This window comes from Spermophilus citellus (assembly GCF_964194105.1).
Source record: "Spermophilus citellus genome assembly, chromosome: 7".
Lineage (NCBI taxonomy): Eukaryota > Metazoa > Chordata > Mammalia > Rodentia > Sciuridae > Spermophilus > Spermophilus citellus.
The window spans coordinates 48,297,522-48,310,558 of record NC_138188.1 but is presented as its reverse complement, the minus strand read 5'-3'; the positions used below and the strand labels follow the sequence as shown (position 1 = coordinate 48,310,558).

Sequence of the window (13,037 nt, the reverse complement as noted above, 5' to 3'; positions counted from 1 at the left end):
GGTGTCTGAATTTTCTTTTACTTTATGTGGTGCTGGAGAGTGAACCCAGGGCCTCATGCATACTAAACAAGCCCTCTACCACTGAGCCATATACAGCCTGGTATATGAATTTTTTATAAGACATGCCTTGTGTATGTCTTTTTGAAAAATTCATTGTTTCAGGGACTTAGGGCAGTGCATATCTTTCAGTTCTGGAAATTCTATGGATTTAGTTTTTGGATAGTCTCTTTTCCGTGTTATTTTTTTATGGACTGAATATCAGTTAGGTATTGGACTTCACAGATTGACCCCCCCTTTGTTTATCATTTAAGTCAAGTGTTCTGTGAATGGTCTGCCTTCTGCCTATTCTTGTTCACAGGGTCATCTTATATGTTTCTGAGGATATTGATTGTAATTTTTGTTCTTGCAGTTTTTTTTTCCTCAGTTTAGTCTTCTGTTTTCATTTTTCTTCTTCTTCCTTTTTTTTTTTTTTTTTGGTACTGGGGATTAAACCTATTGTTGCTTAACCACTGAGCCACATCCCAAGCCCTTTTTATTTTTTATTTTGAGACAGGGTCTTGCTAAATTGCTGAGGCTGGCTTTGAACGTGCAATCCTCCTGCCTCAGCCTCCAGAACCACTAACCACTGCAATTATAGGTTTATCCTATAATCTAGTTTTTGCTCAGCTTGTTTTTTTGTCTTTTATTTATTTTTTATTTTTGGTGCTGGGGATTGAACCCTGGGCCTTGTGCAAACTACCTGTACTTTCTACCATCAAGCTATACTGCCAGCATTTGTCTTTTATAGTAATGGTTTTCCTTACTTGTATGGTTATCTTTTGTTGTATATTCACTAAAAAGTTACAGAAAAAGAGTTTACAGAAAAATCTTAAGGTTTGGACTTTGTATCTGTGGGCTGTGTTATAGAGTTATTGAATTAGGGCTTGGTATTTTCTTCTGGGGTATTTTCTTCCTTATGCACTTACGTATCTTGAGTTAGGGATTGCTGAGTTTTTGCAAAAAAGAATGCTCTAGTTTTGCTCCCAGGATGCCCTAGCTTCAGGGTTCTCATCCAGGCTGCAGAGGGCTGTGGCTTTTCCTATCAGGTGCAGGCTTTCCCAAGTATAACTTTTTTAGTTTGGCATCATTCTGACCTTTTTACTGAGCCCTTGGACCTGTTGCTACATTGACCTCCTTCAAAAAACAAAGAAACAAAAAACAAATAAACAAAACTGTCCTCAACTGCGGGAGTTTTGGGGAAGAGCAGTCACCTGGCTGGGTAGAAAAGGGAGGAAATCTAGGGAGCTATTTCTTTTACAGAAGTTGAGTCAGTTCCCCGTTTTTAGCTTAATGACTCATTGTGCTTGCTGGGGTATATGGTGTCTCAAATTCCCATTCTTTCTAAGTCTGTTTTTTGTGAATTGGCTTTTTTCTTGTTGGAATTCTCTGCAGTTGCTTGGTATTCAGCTTTCTTAACTCTCAATCCTCCATCTGTTTTTCATTTGCTAAAAATTTGTTGACACGTCTTGTCTACTGTTCCTGTTGTTTTCTCTTCTAGTCTCTTTATCCTTGTGAATTTGTACTTTTTAATTTCTTTAATCTTATTAATCTTATTTAGTTATTTTTTAAAACAAGATTGTAAGAGGGTAATGCAAAGTTACTTTAATTTAAACAGTTATTCATGGGTAAAGAAAGTTCTTGAGTTCCTAAAGGTGAAAACACAAAAAAAGAAAGGTAAAGCCAAGAAATAAGAAAACTTAGATTACTATAACCTCTCAGTGGTGGTAATAATAATGACTGATATTTGAAAATATGTACATACATACATGGGTATGTAGATATCATATGTGTAATGTATATATGGATATATATTATGTATAAATGGATATGTACACATGTTTAAATATATGTAGATATATGCTAGCTGGGTATGGTGGCTCATGCCTGTAATACCAGGGACTTAGAGGCTGAGGCAGGAGGATTGCATGTTCTAGACCAGTCTTAGCAATTTAGTGAGATTCTCAACAACTTAGTGAGACCTTGTCTCAAAAAAGAAAAGAAGAAAAAAAAAAGGGACTGGAGGTGTGGAGATGTAGCTCAGTGATAAGGTGTCCCTGGGTTTAATCCTTAGTAAAAAAGAAAAAAGTAGGTATATACTTTATGAATGTCTGTACATATTTATGAATGTATGTACCTATTTACATTCTACATATGTCTGATTTCATAATCATGTCATTTTAGAGCTGGAAAGGATTACAGTGATCTCTTACTGAAATCAGTTTCATGTTTCAGTGAGGAAACAGGCTTATTAGTGACTAAAAATTTTAAAATCAAGTTTTCTCAATGTTTTGTTAAATTGTAAACAGTAAGACCTCAGCTAACTTGAGGTTCAGAGCTACATATAAAATTCTTAATTGTGGCTCAAGGTAAATAGCTTAAAGTTTTGAATTAGTCCTAACAAGTATTTCTATTGGTATTGCATTGGGATCATGGAGGGCTGGCTCCTCTGTGATCTTGAGAACAAGTAGTAATTTAATACTTTGTTGTTTAAAGTAATGACATTTAACTTATTTTGAATACATATTGAAGGAAGATGTGAGCTTTTGTTTATCTGATCTAAACCATTATATATATGGATCCTGCTTTTTTTTTTTTTTTTTTTTTTTAAACCAGGGGTGCTTAATGACTGAAATACATTCTCAGCCCTTTTTATTTTTGGGACAGGGTCTCTCTTAAGTTTCGGAGGATGGCTTTGAACTTGCCATTCTCCTTGTGGGATTATAGGCATGCACCACTGCTCCTGGCTGGATCCTGCTAGAGATTTAAATTAAGACAGATAAACTACTCATTAGCTGAGTTAATTACTAAATACAAAATTTTAGGTTCTAATTTTGTTTTTTCTCTATATACTAAATATACAAACATTAACTGTATAGAAATAGATTTCAAAAAAAAACCATGAAACATTATATTTCATCACTTAAATATTACCAATTTTTATTCTTATTCATATGTACACTTTCTTATAGTCCACATAGATGAAATAATGCAAATCTTCATGAATATATCATTCTCTAAAATATCTTCCAAATATATTTCCAAAGTACAATTCAGCTGGCTATCAAACAGCCACTAACATTTTAAAGGCTTTTTATAAATTGTTTAATAACTTCCTGAAGGATTTATAACACCGCTCTATCTATATACTAGCAATATGTGAAGAGTTGATTGACTTCACAATAATTTCTCCAGCTTTGGCACATCAGTTAAAATTTCCTCAGATTTCACAAGTGAGTTGATTACAGTGCATTATTGAAGACTGATGAGGTCCATTTAAAAATCTAGAATTCTCAGAAAAAAAATTTGACTGTAAGGTACACAAGTATCTTGTCTTCAGGGAAGGCAAAAAGTAGGGAGTAGGTGGTCAGTTACCAAACAATGTCATATTTAATGATAAATGCAACTTACAATATCATAAAATTGATATAATGAACTGTTTTCCGGATTGACTCTTGAGAGACATTAGAAAAAAATGAGGAAAATTTATTTATTTATTTGATATGGGGGTTTGAACTAGGGGTGTTTTACCTCTGATCTACATCTCCAGATCTATTTATTTATTTATTTTAAAGACAATTTTTTAAAAAATATGCAGTTTTTAGTTACAGGTGGACACAATGTCTTTATTTTACTTTATGTGGTGCTGAAGATCGAATGCAGTGCCTCATGCATGCTAGGCGCACCCTCTACCTCTGAGTCTCAACCCCAGCTCACTATTTTTTATTTGGAGATACAGTCTTGTTAAGTTGCTGAGGCTGACCTTGAACTTGTGGTACTCCTGCCTCAGCCTCCCCAGTTGTTGAGATTGCAGGCATGTACCACCATGCCCATCTAGTGGTGTTATGGTTTGGATGTGAGGTATCCCCCAAGAACTCACCTGGGAGACAATGCAAGAAGGTTCAGAGAACTGAGTGGGTTACAAGAGCTTTTACCCGAACAGTGAATTAATCACCTGATGTGATTAATTGAGCAGTAACTGAAGGCAGGTGGGGTGTGGATAGAGCACGTGGGACATTACATGTATGGCTTTGGGTTATATATTTGTATCTGGCAAGTGACAATCTCTCTGCTTCTTGATTATCATGTGAGCTGCTTCCCTCTGCCAAACTCTTCCGCCTGTGATGGAGCTGGCTGTATATTAACTGAGACCTCTAAAACTGTGAGCCCTTAAATAAACTTTTCCTCCTCTACAATTGTTCTGGTTGGGTTTTTAAGTCACAGCAGCAAAAAAGCTGACAAGTAGCAGATTTGAATTGTTCGAAAATTATAAAAGGAGTTCATTGATGTCCTAGAAGATTATATTAGACATTTTTCTTGTGTCTTGTTAAGAAGCCATGCACATTTAAAATTTTTTCTCAAATATGTCTTTAAAATTTTTTACAAAGTAGGTAGAGTAAGGTGATGCACATCTGTAATCCTAGCATCTTGTGAGACTGAGGCCTGAGGCCTGCAAATTTAAGGCCAGCCTAAGAAACTTAGCAAATCCCCATCTCAAAGTTAAAAAAAAGGACTGGGGATGTGGCTAAACACCTCTGGATTTAATCCCAGGTACCATTTTTTTTTTTTAAATAAAGTATTCATGGCATAAGCCTGTAGTCCCAGCTGCACAAGAGGCTGAGGTAGAAGGATTGCTTGAGCCCAGGAGTTCAAGAACCAGCCTGGGCAACATAGTGAGAACATGTTTAAATTTTTTTTTTTATTTTTAAAGAGTTGTATAAAAACTTGTATGTTGAATTTTGCTTATTGTGTGCCTATGTTAGAAATAATTTTCTTTGAATTTAAGCTTATAGAAATGGGACGCCGGTCTTCAGATACTGAAGAGGAGAGCAGAAGCAAGAGAAAAAAGAAACACCGTAGACGTTCATCTTCAAGCAGTTCGTCAGACAGTAGAATTTATAGCAGAAAGAAAGGAGGAAGGAAATCAAGATCAAAGTCAAGATCATGGTCGAGAGACCTTCAGCCACGTTCACATTCTTATGATAAAAGGTGATTTTCATCATTTTTATTTATACAGTAATGAGGGCAACTTTTTTTTTTTTTTTTTTTTTTTTTTGTACTGGGGATTGATCCCAAGGGTGCTGCTCTACCACTGATTATATCCCTAATCCTTTCATTTATTTATTTTTTTTTTTTTGAGACAGGGTCTTGCTGAGTTGCTCAGGCTGGCCTTGAACTTGTTATCTTCCTGCCTCAGCATCCTGAATTGCTGAGATTACAGGCAGTGCCACTGTGTCTGGCGAGGTTGACATTCTTTAATGTTCATGTTTGTTTATTTTTAATTTTGTTGGATAAAATATTTTTCTTTTAATATTTGCATATTTATGAGGGTGAAATCATAACTCAAAAGGTTTTTTAAAATCAGCTCTAATAGTGTCTCTGGCTTTCCTATTCTTCCTATATTCTTTTTTTAAAAAAAAAATAAATATTTTTTAGTTTTAGGTGGACACAATATCTTTATTTTACATTTATGTGGTGCTAAGGATCGAACCCAGTGCCTTGCATGCTAGGTGAGCACTGTACCACTGAGCCATGACCCAGCCCTCTTCCTAAATTCTTTATGGGCAAGTAGATATAGTCCATGTACCTTGTTATCTGATATTTGGAAAGGTAGTTTGCTACTTACAACTCATAATGCCTTAGTTAGTAGCTTATCAGATTCTTCCATTTTGAACCAGTCATCTGACTGTATAAGAGAAGTACCTTTTAATTTATTTGCTTCAGGGACAGAGGGAGACAGTAAAGATGAGATGACCCTTTAGAATCTAGATTTCTCTCTAATTCCTATAACAAATACTTTTTATAGGGATGATATTTGACTTTATTTCAGACGCAGACATCGGTCAAGCAGTAGCTCTTCTTACGGCTCTAGAAGAAAACGAAGTAGAAGTCGTTCAAGGGGTCGAGGGAAATCTTACAGAATCCAGAGATCTAGATCAAAAAGCAGAACAAGAAGGTATATTTTATTGGTTTATTGCTGTTCCCAAATCAATGACTTTAAGCAACTCTCATTTATTTTCATTATTTTTACAATTTTGACTGACTTCAGCTGGCAGTTCTTCTGCTTGTCTCACCTGGAGCCGATCATGCAGTTGTCATTATCTGATGACAAGGACAGCATCTGATGGCTTGATTGGAACTGGGTGGTCTGGTGTAACTCTACTGTATACCTGGCATTTGGTTCTGGCTCTTGGTCGGGATGCGTGTAGCTTCTCATTCTCTAATAGGCTATTTGGGCTTTTTCCTGTTATAGTGGGTGCATTCAAGAGTGTAATAGCTGAATCCATAGAATCTAGTTAGGTCTAACCTCAGAAATGATATGATATTTTATGGCCTGAATATTTGTGTCCTCCAGAAATCATTTATTGACGTTCCACCTTCTATTGTGACTGTATTTGAAGATATAGCTTTTGTGAAGGTCAAGTTATTTGAGGTTGTAATGTTGGGACCTTAATCTGATAGGGCTGGTGGCCTTGTAAGAAGAGGAAGAGAGAGATTATTCTCTATGTCCTCAGAGGAGGCTATGTAAGGATATGGAGAAAAGGCTGCTGTTCACAATACAGAAGAGAGCCCTGGCATCTGGATCTTGGAATTCTGTCCTGTAAAACTAAGAAAATAAATTTCTTTTGTTTAAGATACCCAATCTATGGCATTTTGTTACTGCAACCTGGACAGACTAATGCATGAGGTATCTCTCCTCCTGCATTTGGTAGCCTTGCTCACTCAGTGGTGAAACAGAGAACAAAGTACTTGAAGAGTTTGTACATTGCCATCAGTGGTAGAAAATACTCCATAATTGGGTAGGAACTGTGGTATTGAGTGCCTTGGTCAAAGTAGGTGTTTAGAAGTCATTGAAGACTTTTGAACAGGAGAATGTTGGGATAAAAAAGGATAAAGCAGTATTTTAAAAGGATTAGTATCTAGGACTGGGGAGGTAGTTCAGTGGTAGAGTGCTTGCTTAGTATGCCGCCCTGGGCTCAATCTCCAATACTGTAAAAAAAAAAAAAAAAAAAAAAAAGATGGTTTCCTTTTCTTGGCTTAGTGCTGTGTACTGTTAGGCTCTAATCTGAATGTATATTAGCAGCCCAAGTTTGTTATCTAGGCATAAAATATTATAATTCCATGAATCTGAAGTTGGATAATAGCAGTAAAGTCCAGATATTTAACTTTACTGACCTTTTATTATTTGGCCTTAATCTCCCCATTTTTTCTAAACATTCTGTGTATAAACCACTTTTTTTTAATGTAGCTTTGTTCTCTAGAGTTGCAAGCTTTGTTGATTTGAGCATGCTTCCCCCCCCCAAAAAAAAATGCCATCATCTTTTCTTTGAGAATTCTTTTTACTCTATAATGTTAATTCTATTTAACCTTTACTTCTCTTTTCCTTGAATTCTTTTTTTGATTTTTACTTTTTTTCCCCCAAGTCAAATTTAACTCACCCTTTTCACATATGTTTCACATATATTTTTTGATTTGAAACAATGAGTATTATGTTTTTGTTATGCTCATTTTAGAAACTCTTGTAGAGGACTCTCTCTTCTAGGGGACTCTTTTGTAGGAGATTCTCTTGGTTAATCCCTTGCTCAGTAAAAATGCATTGACTGAACAATTAATTGAGGATTTTAAAGTTAGGTAGGGAACTGTTTTTTTTTTTTTTCCATTAGGAAAGTTTTATTTTATTGATATTTTATTGATATGTAGAAGCAAGGATTTATTCTGGAGGCACTTATTTGTCTAAATGAGAGACTGATTACCAGAAAGCAGTTTCAGTCAAAATTTCCTATACGTGGGAACAGAAATAACATTGTTCTTTTTATGTTTATTATTATTATTTTTTTAACATATAGAGTACTTTCAGGTATGGTGCATCAGTAGAATCCAAAAAGCTACTTAATTCCCAGTGTGAGGGTGAGGGTTTTCCCACAGGGAGAGGCTCATGACCTCTGGGAGTTCAGGGGCTGACCTCATTGCTGTTTCAGCCTGAAGCTGTATATTGGTTGTTTTCTCAGTAGTCAGTGGAAATCTTAGCGCTTTCTCTTTGTGGCACAGTGGGCTCACCTGGAAGCTTCCCTGCCCAGGCACCTACCTGCAGTACCTTTGGGGATTGGGAAGTATAGTCACTTTCTTTTCCTTGACAGTGTAAGGAAGACATTGAGGGGATAGGTGGTGAAGTTGAGCCCACAGTAGATAATCCTGCACACCTGCTATTGAGTTTGTAACTGTTGGGCTGTCTTCATTCTGTGTATGAAGAAAGTTGATTCAAAATCACTGGTTCCCACCTTCCTGCATTGATATTGTGGTTCATATTTAACTATAATAACTAAATAATCTAGACACACTGAAGAGTCTTATATTTTGAGAAATTACATTATTCATGCCCTATTACATTATTTTTGGAAAATTACTTAGATATTTGTTTGTTTGTTTTGTGGTGCTGGGGATTGAACCCAGGGCCTTGTGCATGCAAGGCAAGCACTCTACTAACTGAGCTATGTAACCAGCCCAAAAATTTATTTTTCAAAGTGCTTAAACTAAGTGAGTTTCTGGGTTAACCTTAGTTTAACAAGAAAGTTAAACAACTCATTCCTTGAACAGTTTAATCAATGCTTTAATTTAGATATAGAAAATGAAAGTAGTCAATTTTTTAAAGAAAGCATAATATATGATTTTAAATCTGAAGGTGTGTTATCGATCTCTGCTTTTAATAGCAGACAGTGATTTCAGATGAACAAGTCAAATACTTCCAGAAAACTTCGGTGTTAAGTGTATACAAAATAATTTAAAGATGAAGTGTGCCCAGGGAATGGCAGGAATTGGGAAGTTGAAAGTTTGAAGTTTCTATGGGTGAGTTATGGAGTTATTGGACAATTGTGCTTTTTAAGATAACTTTTTATGTTCTTGAAGTATTCAAATTGTGACCTGTAACTTCTTTCTCCAATAATGAGAAGCCTTCCCTACTCCACAGTATATTTACTTGCATAATTATAGAATATAGACAACAGTTTTAGAATTGCTAATATATATCACTATGAAAAACAAACTTACAAATTAGACTCCCCCCTGTCCCCCGCCCCGTCCCCCTCTCCCCATGCCAGGGTTGGAGCCCAGGAACCAGCAACCATTCTACCACTGAACTGCATCCCTGACCTTTAAATAGTTTTTATAGCTTTTTTAATCTGTACCCTAAGGATATACAATTCTGTATCTGGTCCTCACTTGTTTTTTCAATGTGGTTAGTTTCTTCATTTAGAAAGAGTTAAGTTCATTGTTTCTGTTTATATTTCATTTTTTATGCTGCTAAACTTTTTGATTTTTGTTTCATTATTTTAGTACTTGAAACATTAACATGGTTTCAGAAAATACCGCTATATTAGAAGGTGCACCCAGAGAAGTATCACTCCACCATTTTCCATGTGTTTTTTTTCTACCTTCTCCTCTGTATAACTAGTATTCGTGTCTTATTCTCCCATGTTTTGTTTTAGATGAATGAGCAGCGTCATATGTGGCAAATATGACTGTTCTTTGCACTTTGCTTCCTTTTTTTTTTTTTTTTTTGCAGATGTGTATTGGAAATCCACATCAGAATGTAGATCTTACTTTTATAGTTGCTAGTACCCTATCATGTGCTTGTGTTGAAGTTTGTTTAGCCACTGCCTAAGTAGATACAGTTAAAATACAGCCATTGTTTTGCAGTTGCCAAAGAGCTTTTGTGAATTAACTAGCACATAAATATTTTTAATTGTTGGGTGTAATCCTCCATGGGAAAGTCCCCAAAATCAGATTTATGGATCAGAGGTAAGTATGTTTGTACTTTTGTTAGAAATTGTTGATTTCCTGTCAGTAATGTGAAAGTCTTGTTTTCCCACAGTGTCACCAATAGTATGTGCTGTGATAGTTTTAAAGATCAGCTGTTATCCTGATTGGTTTACCCCTAAATGTAATCTGCTTCCTTTCTCTTGTAGCTTTTAAAATTCTCTCCTTATTCTGTATGTTGGGCATCTTCATTATAATGTGTCTAGGTGTGGATCTCTTATGATTTTGCACATTCGGCGTCCTGTAGGCTTCTAGGATTTGGGATTCTGTCTCATTCTTCAAGTCTGGGAAGTTTTCTCATATTATTTCATTGAATAGATTGTTTATTCCTTTGGTTTGGACCTCCATGCCTTCCTGTATCCCAATGACTCTTAAGTTTGGTCTCTTTATGTTATTCCATATCTCTTGGGTGTTCTGCTCATGATCAAGTTGAAATACTTTGTCTTCATTGTCTGATGTTCTATCTTCTAAGTGTTCTACTCTTCTGGTAGTATTCTCAATTGAGTTTTTAAGTTGGTTTATTGCTTCCTGCATTTCTAGGATTTCTATTTGTTTGTTTTTTATTACCTCTATCTCCCTGTATAATTGATCCTTTGCTTCTTGGATTTGTTTATGTAATTCCTTGTCAAAGTGATCTTTCATTGTCTGATTTTGCTGTCTCATGTCTTCCTTGAGACTCCAGATCATCTGAAGCATGTATATCCTGAACTCTTTATCTGACATTCCATCTGTTGCAGCTATTACCTCTTCTAAAGTTGAGTTGACCTGCATTGCTTGTGGTCCTTTCTTGCCTTGTCTTTTCATACTGCTCGCGTTTCTTTCTGCTTGGTAAAACTGTTGTGTTTTTGAAATTTTCCCCCTATTTATTTATATTGGTCTTGTATAGTTGAAAAATCTCCCTTTCAGGGCGGGTAGTGGCTGTGCTCCTCCTCCAATTGGGGTGATCTGTCTATCATGCTGGCGGGCCGCTAGGCCTGCTCTGCCGGTCGGTCGCAGGTCTGCCCACCCTGCGGGCGCGGGTGGCAGCTCTGCTCTGGCCCCACACCAATTGTGACGTGACTACCACGCCTACGGGTTGTTGGGCCTGATCCGGATGCGGGCGGCGGCTCTGCTCGGCCTCTACTCCAATTGGTGTGACGTGTCTACCACGCTGGCAGGCCTCTGGGCCTGTTCCGCCGGTGGGTCGCAGGTTTGCCTACCTTGCGGGCTCGGGCGGCAGCTCTGCTCGGCCCCCACTCCAAATGGGGCTACCTGACTGCCATTCCGGCGGGTCGCTGGGCCTTTTCCGGACACGGGCGGCGGCTCTGCTCCGCCCCCACTCCGACCAGTGTGACGTGTCTGTCTCGCCTGCCGGCCGCTGGGCCCGTTCCGCCTGTGGGCCGCCGGTCTGCCTACCTTGCGAGCTCGGGCGGCGGCTCTGCTCGTCCCCCACTCCAAATGGGGTGACTTGACTGCCACGCCGGTGAGTCGCTGGGCCTTTTCCGGGCACAGGCAGTGGCCCCGCTCAGCCCCCACTCCAATCGGTGCGACGTGTCCACCACGCTGGCAGGCCACTGGGCCTGTCCCGCCGGTGGGTCGCAGGTCTGCCTACCTTGCAGGCTCGGGCGGCGGCTCTGCTCGGCCCCTACTCCAAATGGGGTGACTTGACTACCACGCCATCGGGTCGCTGGACCTGATCCAGGTGTGGGCGGCTGCTCTTTTTGGCCCCAGCTGCAGTTGTGGTGATGTGATACCACGCCAGCAGGTCGCTTGGCCTGTTCTGGGCGCAGGCGGCAGTTCCACTCTGCCCCTCTGGCCCCCACAGCACCCAGCAGGACCCAGACCGAGAAGCAGTTTCTGTGGGATCCCCAGCCCAGGGCCAAAGCAGCTCTGGGAGCCAGAACCTGGCCGCCCTGAGCTCGGTGCACGCTCTGCTGGGAGCGGGCTCCAAGAAGCAGACTCCGCGGGTTCCCCCAGCCCTGGGACAAAACAGTTCCGGGAGCCAGAACCCGGCTGCTCAGAGCTCGGTGCACTGCACGGTCCGCTAGGAGCAGGCTCCAAGAAGCAGTCTCCGCGGGTTCCCCAGCCCTGGGCCAAAGCAGCTCCGGGAGCCAGAACCCGGCCGCCCCCGAGCTCGGTGCACGCTCTGCTGGGAGCGGGCTCCAAGAAGCAGACTCCGCGGGTTCCCCCAGCCCTGGGCCAAAACAGTTCCGGGAGCCAGAACCCGGCTGCTCAGAGCTTTTGCACGGTCCGCTAGGAGCAGGCTCCAAGAAGCAGTCCCCACGGGTTCCCCAGCCCTGGACCAAAGCAGCTCCGGGAGCCAGAACCCGGCCGCCCCGAGCTCGGTGCACGCTCTGCTGGGAGCGGGCTCCAAGAAGCAGTCTCCGCGGGTACCCCAGCCCTGGGCCAAAACAGTTCCCGGAGCCAGAACCCGGCTTCTCAGAGCTCGGTGCACGCTCTGGTAGGGGCAAGCTCCAAGAAGCCGTCTCCGCAGGTTCTCTAGCCCTGAGCCTGAGCTATCTGTCTGCGAGACGCAGGCAAATAACAGCCTGAAATCACCTGTTCCGTAGCTGAATGAGCTGAGATCAGTAGAAAACAGCGATGATTACGTCAGCTTTCCAAGATGGCGGCCGCTGGCCTCCTCTGTGGACTGACCGGTGTGGAGAACCGAAGTGGACCGCTTCCCTCCTCCGTCTCAAACCCAGAACTAAGCACTGAGCGCAGCCATTCCACCGCTGGCAGAAGCCTACAGAATCCGCAGTGCTGCACCTCCTCACTGCCACCTCGCCGCTTCCTAGCGCGCGCCGCAGACTCCTGCTGCGGGGCAATCCGCCGAACAAGCCGCGCGACCCTCCGTGCGGAGAAATCGCCCGCTACCAAGCCCCCGCCGCCGATCCTCACGCGATGAAAATCCCTCCACTAGATTCTGGAGCACCTCAATTTCGCTGGAAATTCCCAACAAGACAGCCTTCAGCTGTTTTAACTCGTCATTCTCCCGCACACTGACGCGGCACACGGGGGTGATGCACTCCCTTCGCCGCCATCTTCTCGTCAATCTGTGATAGTTTTAAATGTTTGCTGATCTGATAAATGAGAAGTGGTATTTTAGAGTAGTTTTAATTTTCAATTTTATTTTCATCATAACTGAATTAGAATATCTTTACGTTTAAGGAGTGTGTATTGTGTAAGTATGTGTTTGTGTGAATTTT

The 13,037-nt window shown here is 40.4% G+C and overlaps 1 protein-coding gene across 3 annotated transcripts in view; it reads left to right on the top strand.

Moving 5' to 3' along the window:
• Positions 1–13,037, top strand: part of RSRC1 (arginine and serine rich coiled-coil 1) — a 391,757-nt gene that overhangs the window by 9,155 nt on the left and 369,565 nt on the right. For 2 of the 3 annotated variants that reach the window (XM_081301564.1, XM_081301562.1), the window contains exons 2-3: positions 4,823–5,025; positions 5,867–5,992. In XM_081301564.1, the coding sequence (XP_081157690.1) occupies positions 4,832–5,025; positions 5,867–5,992 (320 nt within the window). In that variant the 5' untranslated portion in view covers positions 4,823–4,831. The remainder of the gene's footprint in view (positions 1–4,822; positions 5,026–5,866; positions 5,993–13,037) is intronic. The other variant, XM_081301563.1, reaches the window with a different exon arrangement.